This window comes from Embiotoca jacksoni, unplaced genomic scaffold (genome assembly GCF_022577435.1).
Source record: "Embiotoca jacksoni isolate LCO1_2020_lvr unplaced genomic scaffold, fEmbJac1.0.p SCAF_23, whole genome shotgun sequence".
Classification (NCBI taxonomy): domain Eukaryota; kingdom Metazoa; phylum Chordata; class Actinopteri; family Embiotocidae; genus Embiotoca; species Embiotoca jacksoni.
Window position 1 is genome coordinate 6744163 of NW_027185374.1, and position 17674 is coordinate 6761836.

General features: G+C 39.8%; 1 protein-coding gene across 2 annotated transcripts in view; it reads left to right on the plus strand.

Annotated features, from left to right (window-relative positions):
- Positions 1-17674, plus strand: part of LOC138203554 (MAM domain-containing glycosylphosphatidylinositol anchor protein 2-like) — a 182956-nt gene that overhangs the window by 136586 nt on the left and 28696 nt on the right. For both annotated transcript variants that reach the window (XM_069158514.1, XM_069158515.1), the window contains exons 11-12: positions 6436-6584; positions 14972-15149. In XM_069158514.1, coding sequence (XP_069014615.1) covers positions 6436-6584; positions 14972-15149 — 327 coding nt within the window. The remainder of the gene's footprint in view (positions 1-6435; positions 6585-14971; positions 15150-17674) is intronic.

A 17674-nucleotide genomic window follows, 5' to 3' on the forward strand; every position in this document is an offset into this window, starting at 1 on the left:
CCCTCGCAATACTTTTGCGTCATCTCGCAATACCTTGCAATATGTTTGTTTGCATTCAGCTGCTCTGGTCCTCATGAACAGTAGTGTGTTGGTCCATATACGCACACATACTGTCATAGAAGCATCACAAATTCAAATAGTAACATCTAGAAATATCCATAACACCACAGCCTGAACCACAGCAGCAGTTAAAGTCCAAACAATAATCAATATAACCCCAGCATCACCATCACAGCAGACAGAGCAGCTGCAGCTCTGCTCACAACAAGAAGCCGAATTCTGTCAGGGATCGGCCTTTTTACATGAATGAGCACTAAATGCACAACTTGTCACATGATCTCTAATTCCTGTAGTATCTGAGTGTTATTGCTGACATGGACCAACACACTACTCTGTTCATGAGGACCAGAGCAGCTGAATGCAAACAGAGATATAGCTCAGAGCGAACAGAAGAAGAAAATGATTGCGAGGGAACGTAAAAGTATTGCCAGGGACGGCAAAACATATTGCGAGGGAACGCAAAAGTTGTCCCGAAAGAAATCCTCCCCTATGAGCCTTTAGGGGCTCTGTAATTTTCAGATGGACGGCCAGAAAACTAATAAGAAGGAGTGTCTTTAGCTAGCAAGAATGAAATAACTTATGAACAAATGTATTAAATTCAAATTTTATGGGAGAAGTTGAATGTGGGTCTTTGGAGCTGTAGCATTGTATTTGTTCATTCACTGCAAAAAAAAAAAAAGAGTAATCCTGCAGAACTGGTCCACACATTCCCCTCCTGCTTTCTCTGCATTGACCAGTGTCCCTAACATTGCCCACTGCAATACTGTAGTCTTGTTGGAATTCAGAAATATACAGAGAAAGGGCAAACAATGTTTCTCATTTCTCTCCCACTCCCCTGCTTAAGTCCTCTCTCTGGCAGCTGGTTGTAAATTAGAAGAAAAGAACAAGTAAATTCCCAGGGTCAATGTTCAGATAGCAGCTCTCTGCATTTTTTGGAATTTGCTCATAAAATGAATTCAGATTCCACAAAATGATGTGTTTGTATGCTTCCCCTTTTTATCATAGTCATTGTTTCTAATGAGGTAGAAAGCCCACTGGTGTCCAAAGTTGGCTACAGAGAGATATCGGCATATGCTTTTCCCATTAGTGAGGCACACGCACTCCGGCTATTTCTGTTTGTCAATGTATTTTCTGCATCCAGTCTATTTTATTATATGATTATTTAGTCCATCATCTGTAATTTCAGTCATGTTTTTTTTCATCTTGATTTATTAATGTTTTTGTATATTCCTTCGGCTGTTTGAGGTGTGCTTTAAATAGGCTTTTTGGGTCTTCTCTTGAGCCAATACAATCTGATGGTTTTGTGTAATGTGTTTGTATTTTCTTTTAATCTTTCTCACCTCTTTAAATGAAAGCAAAAACTGATTGTACCTTAAAACCTGCACAGTCCTCTGACTCAGGGATTTATAAGCCTCATCAGCCTTAGTCTCCAGTAAAGATTTATGCCTGAGCGTTGGTGGTTCTGAGTAACGTGTCCGTCTGCCTTCAGTCTGTACCCAGCTCACCTGGGTTGAACTACCCCACCTGCAGTACACGGATGATGATGTTGAGCTCAAAGAGACATGCTGACATTGATGGATCCTGTCGGTCATAATGCCTTACGTTATATGATCGGAGGAAAAAGGCAGGATATGAATAATATGATCCGTGATCAGGTTGAAAGTGTGTCAGGTTTGAAGGACGGACGCGCTCTATTCTGGTGCTTTTCTGTCCTTTTCTTCTTCTTTTCATTTTCCTGACCTAATTTTTGTTATTCCGCTTCTTTTATATCAGTGCAGTATCTCAAGATTAGTCACTCATTTACATTGACCAGAAAGGATAAAAATCGCAGTGCCAGTTTATATCATCAACGATTACAAAGCTTTCTGACCCTTTTTGTATTTTAATTGATTCATTGAGGAGAGAGGAAGCGGAGGAATAATTTGCTGAATTGTCAGGGTAGAAGTAACTCATTACAAGCTCCGTGCCATTTCCCTCAAGGGAAAAAGAAGCCACATAGAGAGTTCATCCTTTATCCCAAAAGGACACAACCAGGCAATTACCACAAAGTCCTCTAATGCCTTTTTCTCTTCGTCTGTTAGCCATTCGAGCTTTGGTGTCGTTGGTTTGTATTGGCCAGCTGTGCATCCATATGTAAGCGTCATCTCTACCACAAAAGCCTACATCACACATCAGCCCAGCACTATATAGCAAACACTTAGCATATGGTGGGACAAAGTGTTTTCCTGATGAAGAAAACTTCATCATAAACCCCTAAAAAATGAAATAGCAATTCTGCAAACAAGGTCAACTTCTTGCCTGAAGGGTTTTACTGAGCAGTTATGAATCATTGCATTGGTTATGCTGTTATAAACAGGATTTTAAAAAATCAATTAAGCCCTCTGTACTTAATGTTTGATGTCTCCCACCCAGGGTTATCTGTTTCAAGCAGTGTAAGTGGGTTAGGTAATGTGTTTCACCACACATAACGTATTATCGGGAGTGAGGGTCATTTTACTTCATTACATTGTGTATTTGAGTAAAAGACAACAATTTACCAGTGAGTTGGTTATTGCAGTTAATATGTTCTAATAAAATTTCCTTTTAAAAGATTTATCCTCAAAATAACATTAATTGATTGTAATAGATGAGTTTAAACAGTTTCGCTAAATGAACACAGTGTTTTCAAATCTTCTAAATTCATTTTTGTTCAAGATGCATACCAATCCATTTATGTGTTCCTGAAGTCTGTGTGGGACTCTTTAAGGCGACATATTTAAACATGTGATGATATGAGTCATTTTAATGAACCTTTCTTGGCTTTGCTTTGCTGCAAATTGCAGCCCTTCTTTTCCTTATCAGCTTTGCTGTACAGTACAAACTGCATGAACAAATCTGGCACTATCTGTCAGGCTGGTTTATGTAACATGTGCACAGTGTGTACAGTATGCTGCCAACACAGCTGGCTCTATACAGCCAAACAGTGCCAAGTGAATTGCAGACAGTAATTATCCTTGCATTTTTTTTTGTTGATGTTGGAAAATGTGGTTGTTTTTTTTGGGTCACATTAATATCTCAGAGAAACAGGCAGTTTGTATGATAGCATCATAAGTTATAACAGAAAGGTTTTACTGAGAGTAGACTGCTGATGACCTTTTCAGACACATCCTCTTATCTCAACAAGAAAATGAAATAATTCAAACATAAATTACATTGTTTAATTGTCTGTACTATTTCTGTTGCTTCTACTTTTTTCCTCAGAATGATTTTATCAGGCTGATTAATGAGCCGCCTTCTCCCCCAGATCAGAATATTGTATTTTAAATAGCTTTATCCATGTAAAGGCCAAGTGATCTGCAGCAGACTGCCCAAAGCATCATTAACATGATTAATTGTCTGAAACGCACAACAAAACACATTGTTTGTGCAGTGTTGATTTTGACTTATTATCATGGAGGATTATGACAATTGATCAAACTAGTCAGAGGCTGAATGAAACCGCTAAACTTTTTTTTTTTTTCTCTTACAAAGCCGCTTCCCTACTTTTGATTGGTGTGAATTTGAATGATTAGACCTGAGGTGCCCATGTTTGCAGCTTAATTCAAGCAATCAAAGAAATTAGGAAATCAGTATTGTATTGTTCAGTAGTGTCTTCCCCATTTGTCTTCCCATGTTGTGGTAGATTAATATCAAATTTAACAATTACACTTCAGTCACAACTCATGCTGCAGGATTATACAGCAGTGTGAAAATTAAGTTTCTCATATTACTGCAATTGTTTTGTTTTTTTCTGCATATCGACTCCTTAAAGGAAAAAGCTGGTGTTATTTCAACATTTGTGTCATGGTCAACAGAATCCCATCAGTACTCTCCAACTTTTTCTGTGACACCACAAATACCTCAGAACCACAGTGTTAAGCAAGTAGGGACTAAACAGGACTAAATAGTGCGTTTGTCACTTTTTTGGTACTCTCGTGAGTATTTACAGAAACAGAATGGTGTACGTGGAATTAACACAAAACAAATGTCACCCAGTGCAACAATATGGCTCTCTGATGTGTTTTAAAGATCCATATTCAATGAGAGACATCACGTTTTTAACCTTGTTACCATGTCCATGTGGTGTTTTTTTTATATACTACAAGACATATGAGTGGATTAAGCAGTCAGCGTCACTCTCAAAAAACAGGCAATCATACGCCGCATGCCTTAAGAAGCGAGGTCCTCCACTTGTGGGGCGGGGCTTTCCGTGTCAGCGAGCTGCCAACTCCTGCCGCAGGCGAGTGCCAAGGTGGTGGGTGGAGATAGAGGCGGGGACAATTTTCATATTCAGAAATCTGCTTGTACTGAATTAAGTCAAAGGTGTGGAGTTACATTTACACCACTTCAGGGTTATGGGCAAAACCTTCCAAATATGTACTTTTAAGGAACAGGGATACATTTTAATCAAAGCCAGGAGAGGGACTTTAATAGTTTTTGGACAACTGACGCAGAGGGAAAAGCTATCAGGCTTTGAATATTAATTTCTTAAGAGCCAGTTGTCTCCTTCATGACACAGAAAATGAAAAGCAAACACGCTCTTTGTACTTGTGACCCCCACAAACCCTTCAGTCCCTTAGTTTATGACCCCACCACCACACACACACACACACACAAACACACACTTACCATCTGATCAAAGGAAATCAAGTGGTTCAAGGATATGTTCACACCAAGCAGTCCACAGGGAGGGACCCAGGACACCTGTATAACCATTTAGGAAAATCATGTTATTAAAATTCATGTGACATAAACTAACTTGACAGATTTATCCAATTTCTGAATCTCCACACGGGTACGTCGAATCCCAGTGCTGCTTTTGTTTGACCTAACAATGGCAGCTCTATTGTCTTTTCCAGGGCTATTAGAAATCATCTGCCTCAGGTATTGTCATCCTTCGATAAACAAGCACCAGTAGCAGAGGGACAAACACAACAATATGTCAATGAGGTGAATTACTGTTCTTTGCCTGGAAGGTAATCCCGTAAACTTGTTTCTGGATCTTGATTAAAATGCAGCGTTCTGCCAGCTCCTTCTTCAGCTGTCAGAAATCGGCTTGACTGGAAAGCTGAAAACTTGACAGATTTATTCAGTTCATGCCACAGTTGTGTTCAAGATAAATCCTCACAGATTCCAACAAAGTATGTTATCAAAAAAAACAAGTCTGACGAGGATCGCTGGTCGTCCAGATCCAGCTGTATAAAGCAAATTTTACTAGCGGGCAGACTGACTTGTCATGTAGTTACATTCATGGAATATGCTACAATCTGATACATGCTTTGATGCATGAGTCATGAAAGAAGCGTATATCATATAACATAAGATGAAACTTTAATGAATTTAGAGGGGAAATTTGGGTCACGGCAGCAAGAACAAGGAGTACGATATAGATAAGAAACATATAGAACAAACATAAGATAAGAGATACTGTACATCTTTGTCATGTTAATTCAGCGCTCTGTGGCTTGAAAGAAGTCACACTTTGTTGCAAAATGAAATACTTACAAGTCTACAGTGTCACTTGAATTTGCACTCCAGTGTAAGAGTATGCCTGCATTGTGCTGCAAAACATAGAGTTTCCTTGTAATGTGTACAGATATAAGCAAATAATTGATCTGAAAATGATAATAATTAGAAGAATTTATAAAACATAAACCATTCTGACATTATAGTCATAATAATACTTGTACCAGTTTTAAGAAACAGAATCATATACAGACAGTAATAAATAGCGTAAATCGGATCAGTTTGGAAAGTACGGTGCTGCTGCGTCTGGATGCGCTACACAAAATAGAAACATATTTCTTCCTCTCCCCTGTTGCCCCATGTTAAGTTCCGCTCTGTTAACGTCAATTTTTGCTTTGAAAAGCAGAAATATGCAGCTACAGTAGGCTCAAAACTTCTGGGGCTGCAGTAGCAACCCTTGGAACCTACGGGACGGAGCCAAAACTATGTCATCACGCCCAAAGCTGTTGTGATCACTATTCCTGATAAACATTAAATGAGGCATAGCAGGTTCTGTGAATGATAGCCTACACATCCAATGTGTTTTGAAGTCAGTTGAGGGAACACATTAGCTGTCTTTCAGCTTGTAGGGGAATCCAGTGTTTTGTCATTTGCACTTTTCAAGACAAACAAATCTACAAACTGGAGATTTGGAGTTGGAAAGATACAGCCATTCGCCAGGCAAGGTGGTGGCGGCACCATATCTCACCCCAAATTTAAAGCCGTTTTTGGGCCACTTAAATACAGAATGAAGAATTTTGTCTGTGATTTGCAAGTGTGTTTTTTTTTTTTTTAAATGTGCTTTAAGTATACAATAGTAATTATAAGGAATTGTTGTTGTGCTCTGTCCAGGTAAAGCCTACCCTCCGGAGTTTTACTACGATACCTACAGCCCTCTGTGGCAGAACAGACCCCGAGTCTACGGCTTCAAGCTCCAGTGGACCCAGATGAACCCCAACGCTGTGGACCGCATTGTCGCTTACAGACTCGGCATCAGACAGGTAGGACTGGTAAAAATTGTCTGAGTGCTGACCCTCCTGTCTGCTCGTTTGTTCTCTTTTTAATGGAGTTATTCACTCTCTTCTTTTCTCAGAGACCTTTTCTCACAGCGAGAACACAAGTTTTTAAAGCTTGTTGGCTTCTGGTACAATAATCATTGAGTCAATGTTATTGGTCAGCCTCCTTTCAACACTTCATAGATGAATTAGAGCCATTTTGTGCCACAGGGCAGTAAAACCCTCTCTTATTGCCAAATTAAGCATGTGATGGAAGTGTTTACACAGCTTGCTCGCACTTGCTTGTTGTATTCCACTGATGGAGCCAAATCTTACGCCTCAATTCATCGTCTGTCTTATTGTGCAGTTTGTGAGGATGCGAATGAGCCTTTGTGGGCCGGGCAGAATCACTGAGAACCTGTCAGGGACAGTCAGTTGAACGTGTGCTTCTGTTTTTGTTCTCCATCAGAGGAGAAGACGGGGACCCCGCAGCGAGAGCTAGCAAGCATAACTCCCATTTTCCCTGCTTCTCAAGTAAACTCCACAGATGACAGGCAGGTGGCATTGATGGATGGCGGGGTTACATTTTCTCTTTTGGCAATCAATGTGCACCTTCCTCTCTCTGCGTCTCCCTCTCCCCGTGGCGATGTGTAGCACACTTGGTCTTCATAGTTTTTACTTTATTTACAGCAGCAGGCGTGGCACCACCTTTATTTGAAATGTTGCAATGGATTATATTTACACCACAGAATTTCAGGTTGACATTACCTTTGCATTGCAGCATTGAGTTGCCATTTCGGAGCATGTTTCAAAACAAACAAAAAAAGAAATGTAGCGCATGCTGCAAAGCTAAATCCATCTAATTTCGGCTCAGAATTAGTGAGCGTACCCTGACAGTTGTGTTTTATAATGAATAATATAATTTCATGTTTGTTTCACTCACCCTCAAGGAATTGAAGCCTGAAAACACATTCTAAACCTGTTATGTTTGTGTAGCGCAATCATTTTTCTGTCAACTATCTCAGTTGGTCTGTTTGGTAATATATTATGTTGTGCTTGAAGAGCCCGTGTCTGTGCTTGCCAGGCGTTTGTCTGAAAACCTGCCAGGAATCTACATTTGCTTTTCCTATTTTCAGCTGGTTCCGTGCACTTTTCTTTTTTTTTTTAAAGATTAAAATGTCCGCATCTGCACCAAAAAGGACCAACTGTAACTCAGAAATCACATTAACATTTCACTTGTCTCTGTGTTTGTTTATTAAAAAGAGGACATAACATAACTACCCCAGTCTGTTTTAGAAGGAGACTTTGTGTTTGGGCAAATTCATTTCTTTCCACCTTCTTGCCTTGATATCTCCAGAGGCTACACTTTGTGACCATTATTTCCTTCCTCCAAGGCACAACAGCTAATCCTCCATTGTCTCAGACGAAAGAGATTCTTCGCTGTGGGGAAAATACTGACTTTTCTGCAGCATTTATACCCTCTGTGATTGATTAAGTCTCAGCTTTTAGTATTGATTTAGACTGATGAGATTTTTTTTTTTTATTTCTTATGGTGAGGAAGAGTTGGAACCAGTGAGAGGCACGAGTGTGAAGGCAGCGGGCCAGAGGAAATGATTGAAAAGAAGAAGAAATGAGTAGGAGGAGAGGCTCCTTTTGTAAATAAATAAATGCAAAGATACCCCCAGACTGACTGAGAAAGAGTGGTGCAGTAGAAACAGCTCTGGCACGTGGACTACACCACTTCGATCTATTTATAGATCCAGCAGCAGCTCCCCTGCCATTCCCTGAGAATTATTATCATTTTCTCTCACTACTTTTGAATTCATTCTTAGGGCTGGTAGACCTCATGCCTCTGTAATGGATTGCTTTGTGTTATTGTCCAGTGCCCTCGTGAGAGACAGTCTGACTGAAGGGGAAATGGGAGTGAAGATCTCGCTGAAAGGCAGGCACCGGCCAGAATCACAAAACACAAATCACCGTACCTGTCAAAGATGCAGCGGAAGGGTGGGACATCGGCCCTTGTTTTGATACTGTACCTGGCTACTTCAGAACCTTCTCCTCTGTCCGGAGGCTTGAATGGCTGTCTCCCCTCGCTGCAAGACAACTTTTTTAGCCCACATATTGCCATCTTGAAACAGCTTCTTCCTTCTTCTCCTCCTCCTCCTCCATCTTTTTCAATTGATCTGACAAGTCGGGGCATGCGAGCAGATCAATAGGAGCCATACTAATTACATGCAGGCAATCTACAGTAGATCCGCTCTTGTCTAACATTACACCATCAGTTTGATTATTCCCGTGCTTCTTTTGGCTCTTGCTATCGCTTTGATCAATCCTGCTGTTTTTTGAAGTTGCCATAAAAAAAAACCGCAAACTGCTGCTGCAATCAAATGAAATTAAATCAATATGGCGCTCTGCCTCTGTGGGAAAAATGTGGAGAATGAAAGGTAATGGGATGTAAACAGGAACCTTAATTGAGTGTAGATGCCAGGATTCACTGAACATTAATGGGAATCAAAACAAAGGTGCAAAATCCATAAGCCAGTAAGTATGTGTATGATTCAAAACGTCTGTAAAGTGAAACGCTTTTTTCAATCAGCATTTCAAGTTTAATTTGACTTGCACATTTCGGCACCATTCGTTTTTCATAACACAGGAAAAGATTGAACTATTTGCTTCCATTTGTTCATTTGAAGTTTGAGGCGACATTTGCCAAGACTAGCATTTAAGACCTCCATCTGCCTGGAGCTTCGGGACACGCGCACGCACGCACACACACACACACACGTATGGCCATCTTTGTGAGGATATAATGTATTCCCCAGCCCCTTACTCTAACCTTTACCATCACAACCTGGCGCCCAACATTAACCCTGACCCTAATCGTAACTTAAACCTAATACATTCATTCATTCAACCTTTTTTGAAATCCTCGGGAATACAGTAAGGGTAACTCTCATTTTCAATGATGCTGACTATATAAATAAAAGATTACACCAATAGAATATGTAAAAAGTAATAATAGAATGTGACTATAAAATAAAGTAGGCAGAATTAAAACAATAAAATACAGACAATACTTAAAGAGGTTAGATAAAATAATACCAGCAGGCGCAATAAAATACTAATATACAGACAAAGCACCAATAAAATCAGTCAAAGCTATTACAATCAAGTCTAATCTCACCGCTAAAACCAAACATTAACCCTTAAACAGCCCTTCGAAAGGAGGTGAAAAAGTGAGGACCAGAGAAAATGTCCTCACTTTGTGAAAATGTCCTCACACTGATGGTATAATACTCAGTGTTCCCATTACAATCCAGCCATCAAACCAGTATGAAATGAGATTTTTTTTTTTTTTTTCTAATACAGTGCATACTATCACAGTTAACTTATAAGAACATTATATTCATTTTAGAAAGTAATAGCACTCAAATAAATTAGATGTAAAGTACACAGAGTCCAATAGAGTGCTTGTTTCATGAGAGCTTAACAGGGCCACTCGTCTTACATGGCCTGAGACCTCTCTCCACTACACTGTGCCAGTGCCAGAGAATGATCCAGCTGCACCCATATATCATTCTGTTAAAGGGGAAAATGGTTCTGGCTTGTTAGCATTTCTTTAAAGTAATTACAGTTGTCCTTAGCAGCGCTACGGCCAGGAAGCAGCGATAGTGCCAATTCAAAATATTGTCGGGGAGAACTTGTTTTGGTGGAACATTTGCTTGTGGGGAGGCAAGCCCTGGCATAATAATAGTCCCTGCAAAAGAGCTAAAAGAACCAAGCCGCCCAGCCTTATCACATAATCCAAACCTATGTCAAAACTTTCCATTCCTTTTCCTGTAGGTCTCGAGCTCAGGGGTTGTTGTTGTTGTTTCCCATAGCGACAGGTATTTTGAAAATGGTAAGACGCAGATAGCAGAAAAGGAAAGTCGCCAACAGCAAATTTATGTATAACAATCTGGTGAGTAAGACTATGACTGACTCACTGACAAATATTTGACCAACATCAAGTCTCATATTAATGTTCTAGCTACAGTTTTGGGGCATTGTGGACATATGAACCATTCAAAACATCTACAATTTTACATAATATAACCTAATAAGAGATGGACAATTAAATGTATAGCCCTGTCAAACAATTGGACTTTTAATGAATATAATTATACAGTTATACATTGTGTACAAGTAGAAGAGAAAATCTGAACACATATGTTCAACATGAGTTTATTAAACCCTGACTTACTTCAAACACAGCTCATAATGAGAACATTTGGGTGATGGAGAGAGCATATCATCAAAGTGACAGTGAAAAGTACAGTGAGATGATGGCTGCACTGTATCCATGCATGAATTAGATTATACATCATAGTCATCTGGTAGCCAAACAGCTACAGAAATGAATGAGCCAGTCATTGTAAAGTGTGAAACAGCTGATGCCCATCAGCCAGTTCAAATGTGGCATTAGTGCTCTACCTGAACTAATGCTTATCTCAGTAAATGAGACTTGAAGGGTAACTACACCCTTATACACTGCTACAAGCTTCTCTCGCACCTTCACAGGAAGGAAAAGTCAGGAGTGTGTCTTTGTGTAGTGAAAAAAAGGTAAAAAGGTTTCTTTTACAATACCACTCAATGGGCAAAGGCGTCATTTCGTGTCAAGGGCCATGCTGACTGCAAACACGAAGCAACAATCCAAAGCACTCTGAGTCTGGACGCATACGGAGAAAAAGCTTTGAGTATTACATGGCTGACAGCAAAGCATTTCTGATGGAAGCCATCATCAGAGTGTTGAAATAGAATACAAACACAGACACCCGAGTAGAAAGACATTTCACAAATGAATCAATAGTGTGTAACCAGCCAGGAGGCTGGGCTGCATAAATCACACAGGAGTTTCAAAAGACACTGTGAACATGTTAGACTGTCTTCACAATTAAATGTGTAGAGAAGGAATCTATTTTCCAGATTTGCTATGTTTGCTTCCCAGCATTATGTTTTCGAGTTGTCTGTCCTTACTTTACCTTACCTGTCCCGTAGTCATGAACAGGATATCACAAGAAAGTCTTGAGGGAATTTCTTGGCACAAATGTTCACTTTGACTCAAGAATAAACTGACTTGATTTTGGTGGACAAATGTTACTCACATAACACGCTTGTGACCATAACGTCAGGATTCATCTGCTAATTGTGACAAAATTTCACACAAATGTGTGATATGATAAAATAGTGGCGTGATGACATTTTATATCCAAAAGGTCAGAGGTCAACTTCACAGTAGCATCACAATTTTCTGTGAAAACACTTTTTCTGTTCATTATTCAGGACTGTAACTCAGGAACAGAAGAAGAGATTGTGATGATAAGATCAAATGGTCAGAAAATGAATTGAGAAAACTAGTCTTTGGCATCCAACTTTAAACTAAGCTGATTGTATTGATTGTATGTGCTATTGGGTTGTAGATGTGTGAAGCATAAATCTATTGGAATTTGTAGGTTCTTTGCAGCACCATCCATATTTGAAGTATTGTCTACTGTCAATCAGATTTATTGGCCAAGCATGTGAACACATGGAAGGATTCCTTCAAAATCAAAGAAGATAACCTTGTCCAGAAAATGTTTTAGGTATGGCATGTCTTCCCTCTTGTACAAAAATGTTTCATTTCCTCGGCATAAAACCACTTAAAGTGATGATTTTCCTTTTCTTTTCAGCATCTCAAAAGAAAATTAAAAATACTGCATTTATATAATTATTGGGGTCATTTTGGTGGCACTGTGCCTAAAACCATGTACCATGAAATTTCCAAATTAATTTCTCCTGTATATGCTGAGAAAAGTGTGTGTGTGGGGGGGTTATGTACAATTTACAATCCCTTTGCTTCTACAAAAAAAAAAAAGAGAGACCTGAAAACAGGGCTGTGTCTTTCAGCCCATTTAAATTTGACGTTTTGGGGATGGGACATCGACAATTTGCCATGTTATTTTTCCTACCTTAACGGGGTTTTTTTCTTAACACACATCAATTGGACCAGTTGCATGAAAAAGTATCACATTGGCACACTGGTTTTGGTATGCAAAACAGCTTGTGGTCAAAGATTTAAGGATTAGTATCAGCTGCTTATTTGCTTGACTTTGCATTTGCATCACCTTCAATGTTTTTTAGACTGTACAATATATAATATATTTTGTCATGAGTATTAATAATACTGTATAATCACCTCTGAATATTTATTACAGACACAGAAATCAGCTTGTCTCAAAACAAAACATATATCAGGATAATACATCTTTGTCTACTCAGGGAAAACGGATCAGACATACTGTATTTGACCTTTTGCGTAGAGCACTCCCACTGAAAAACAGCAAATACGCTGAAAACATTTAGAGTGTTCAAACACAAACACGCACAGGCCAACACTGTAATGTATGGCTATTAACCGCCATGACTTTTGTACTTCAAAGGAAAGCTACAATTTTCAAAAGATAGGTAAGGACGAGTGCACCGTCTGTAATTAGCAGTGACAGACACAACACTCTAGTTACCTGCAAAGTAATGGTGATGAAAACTTGCGCCCCATAATTGCGGATCATCCAAGGCTCTAAGTAATTACTTAATTGGTTCTCACACACAAGCTGACTCTGCTTCGATGCTATCACACCTTCATTCACTCCATCTCTGTCTCTCTGTGCTAGCAGCACACTTCTTCTTTGCCTGAGAAGGACATGGATACTATACTCACCATTTGTGATCCAGAAGCTGTAACTTGTCTTTGTGCATTTTGTGTTTGTGTGTGTTTGCATTTAATGCTGGTGAATTGTACAATTTATACTGAACATGCTCTGCTTATGTGGTGATTATACATGCAAAGTCTATACAAGAGATGTAAAGACAGCAAAAAATTCAAGAGTTATGAACCACATGACTTAATATTGGCACCAAAACCAACACTTAGAATTAGGCCAAGTCAACAGTGTATATACAAATTAAATGACCACTTTTATTTTTAAACCTATGAGACTGTTTCTTGGTCTTTGTTTGTTTTTTGGCACAGAGGCTTTACACACAACACCGTAGTGATACGCAGGTCAGATTTTTTTTAAAAACTCACATCCACCCAACCCATTATGAGAACCAACCACTGACCTGCCCGACCCTGAAAAATCAACCACTTTGACCAACACGGCCTGCAAACTGCCAACTTCAACCTGTAGCCTATAGGGTCATAGTGGGCATGTTTACCGCACGTTTCAAAAAGGACAAACCCTCGTGTAGATATCAAGGTTTTGCACAAGCTACCATACGTTGCAGCAAAACAAGCAGTGTGATGCGATTCGAGCACACAACCAGCTGAAAGTGCAAAGATGCGCTTGTTGCTGGAATGCACAGCACCGCTCGAACGTGTATGGAAAGGGGAGAGAATGTGGTACGGTGATCCCTCCAATAGAAAAGTATGTGCTCCTGGATGTAGTTTTATTTTATTTGCTGAAATGCATACCTGCGGCATACACTGATAATTTAATGTAGAAAACGTGTTAAAAAACAGGTGCTGCTTTAAAATTGTGGAACCTAAAGGAGCACGTAATCATGATGTTACTGAACTCCGGCAAATGCAACTCTTTACAAAGGTGGTCTTTAAGATAATCAGGGGCTCTCTTGTTGTGCACCCCACTGAGTTGTTGTACGGCAACGTCCTTCAAGTGTGGCCAACCAGGCTGTTAAAATTTCTGTTTGCCACGAGCCTTTGAGTTTAATCCCAATGCAACCTTTCCTAACTTGTGCTGAGAGACCTGTGAGAACTGCAAGTGTTTTTGCCAGACATCAAACTGTTCACTCAAAACAGAAATCTGCCAAACATGTTCGACTTCCTTCATCAATTAAACTAAATTCTGTTGCCTCTGACTGAATGTTTGGCAAAAAAAAACAATCTGACCATCTAGGACGATACTGATGAAGCTTTCTTTTCTGCGATTTGATCTGACTGAAAGAGACAGTTAATTGTCTAGAAGTGGATTCTTGATCTTACTGAAGACATCATCAAAATGATCTTCAGAGTCATGTCAGTTCTTTGTAAAACCAATAAGCCAGTCACATAGAAGAGAGGGCCAAAAACTCTGCTGTGGTACTGTTACATGTTATAGGTCAACTTGCATCTTCAACTTTAACTTTCTTAATGGATAAATTAGTTAGATATTAATCAAACCAGGTCAATGCTGTTGGATACAATCGCACCACTGGCAGATTCTTCAGCAGCAGATTGCAGTAGTGAAAGCTTCAGATGTTTTTTGATGATCAATTATGCATAAAATGTCTCAGTGTGTGGAGGGCCACAAACAGAACCCAGGGTCCCAAGTGATTTTTAATAACACAAACCTCTCGTGGTTCTTCTTCCCATCCAGATGGGGTTGCAGCGCTGGTGGGAGCAGGAGATCCCCGTGGATGGAACAATCAACAAAGGAGAGCTCATGACGCATAACCTAACAGAACTGATAAAGCCTGAATCCTACGAGGTGCGCCTCACCCCCATCACACGTTTCGGAGAGGGTGACTCCACCATCCGGATTGTCACCTACAGCGGTGAGTGCTACAAACTGAATACAGTCTACCTACTCATGTGGTCGTACAGGTGAAAGATGTCATCCTTCAGCTAACTCGGAAACACTCTTAAATAAACTCCAGCTCGAGTTTGTGCCGCTGTATTACGACACATGTTCATCAACAGTGATGGATATCGAAAGTTCACTGCGGTATCAGCACCCATTACGATGATCCCGAAGATGATGTATTATGTATGATATGTATGAGGGAGGACCAATAAAAAGTGAACTCATTAAAGTAATTTGAATTGCATCTAACCCATTCAGATATCAGAAGACAGCTTGAATTCAGCTTGCTTGGCTCCTTTGGCTGTTTGAGTCAAATGAATGCTGATCAACTGACTAATCTCTTCTTGGTGACCTTTATTGCTGGAGTCAGGTCTATCATGGATTGGGGCAAAGGCTGACATGTTGTTTCTGTGCTTGAGAGGCCATCGTGACATCAAAGCATCAGATGAGTCAAACATGTGGTTTGGGTCACAAGACCAAACAGAACTGGTCAGAGATGAGTCATGTGTTGCTTTACCCAATTTACCCCAAACAAACTTCTCATCTTTTTTTTCCCAAAGGATGTCATTTGTCTCCTTTTTAGGTTTCATGTTGTAAATATTTTCAGAGGTCTTTGCCCTCGCCAAGCATCATACAGTCCCTCAAAAAATAAAATCTTACTGTGCCTTTCCCCCAGAATAAGAGTGCGGATAGAATAATGTGTATATTCCTTACTATGGTTGATGTAGGCTTCGAACTACAATTTCCACAGGAGCAAGCATTTGGCAACGGTGGGGAGGAAAAACTTTCTTTTTCCAAGAAGAAAACCAAGACAGAATCAGGCAGCCTTAGGCCTCAGCCAGTTGGGACTGGCTGTTGCGGCTGGTAACCACAAATCAGAAAGCTCCGAAGGCAGAAAGGTACATGGAGAAAGAGGAAAAAGCACAAACTACAAGATAGAGGAGGCAACATTTATGACGTAAATTAATGGGATATTACAGAAAATATGTGAGGTTAAACTAATAAAATCAGGACAGACTCACCGATAAAAGTATAGCCAGAAGCAGCCACAAATATGTGCCGAAAGGTCATCATGAAGATTCTGACTACTATAGATTACTATAAGGCACATCAGCCTGGTGAGAATAAATAAAAAAAATTAAAAAAAAAAACACACTGTATGTCTCTACAGAATGAAATAGCAGCTTGCAAATGGAGGTAGATTCTTCAGCCCATGGGATGGCATACAGGCTGAAACACAAAGGTTACAGTAGTACCCACAGTTGGCCCAGCAGTGCCAGTGAACAGATGCACAGGTACTTGAGATGTGCATTTTCAGAAACTAACGGTCTGCCTGTTTTCTTTCTATCCCCGACTGCTGAGTTCTTCCTCAGTGGTGCTGCTGCAGTTGTGAATAATTCAGTTTCACTGCAGCTCATCATGGCTTCTGAAAAGAGGTTTGGGGAAGAGGGAAAGAGAGAGAGGACGACGAACTTTCTCTGCTGTTATTTTGTAGTAGTTTGTGATAGCACGTGGTCTCTTGAATACAGCTCAATTGAATCAAATTGAATCCAGTCAAAGTGAAGTTAAGAAATTGAAGTTAATTAAGACAGAGAGAAGCGCAGGTGGAGAGATGGAGGCAGTCAAGTTGGGACTGAGAAGAGAAGGGAGATACAGGGGAACAAAGTAAAAAAAAAAAAAAGGAAAGAAGAGAGCCAATGCTGATGTGCAAATCGCCTGCCCAACGAGAGACTGGACTAATTATCACTCTATGGCTGATCTCTTCTCCCACGCACTGAATAGCGTCACTGTAGCAGGCTAATATAGGTCTGAGTTGACTCCACTCTGCTCTGAAAATGTGTCCCGTAAGACACCCTGACTGATGTGTGAAATTTAGTTCAGGATCATCTCCATTATTGCCTCCATTTCATTCTTACTGGGGAACAGGGACCTGTGGGGTATCTGTGTACAAGTTGTAGCCCAGTGGTGCAATGTGTTTCAGAAGATAAACAGAAATAAATGTGTGTCATTATATCATTGCGTTAAATGTGATTATAATTTATCAGTATGTTTACATTTAGGTCCTATCCTATCTCTGGTTTTATAAACTACGTGGAACAAAGTGTCCTTTGGGTGCTGTACTTTCATCCTTGCATCACTGCTTACACCTCCAGCCTCCCCTGATCCACCTTGACTCTCTGAGCTGCACCCCCTTTTAAATATCCTGTGCGAAAGGCATGGCACTCACATACAGACATACAACTCTTATATTGTAGCAGACTACTAATTAATAATTTATATTTGTAATTATTTGTCACATATAAAGTACTTATATCTGGAAAAAGTAGTCAGTAGTTCTGGATTTCAAAATATAGGATTCAAAATTTAAAAAGTAAATTACTGAATATTTATGTAACAATAAAAAATTAAATGAAATCTTAAAAAAACGATCATCAAAAAGCGTGCAATATGCAAACGATGGCTCCCTGAACTTTTTGGGGGGGCAGGTATGAAAGA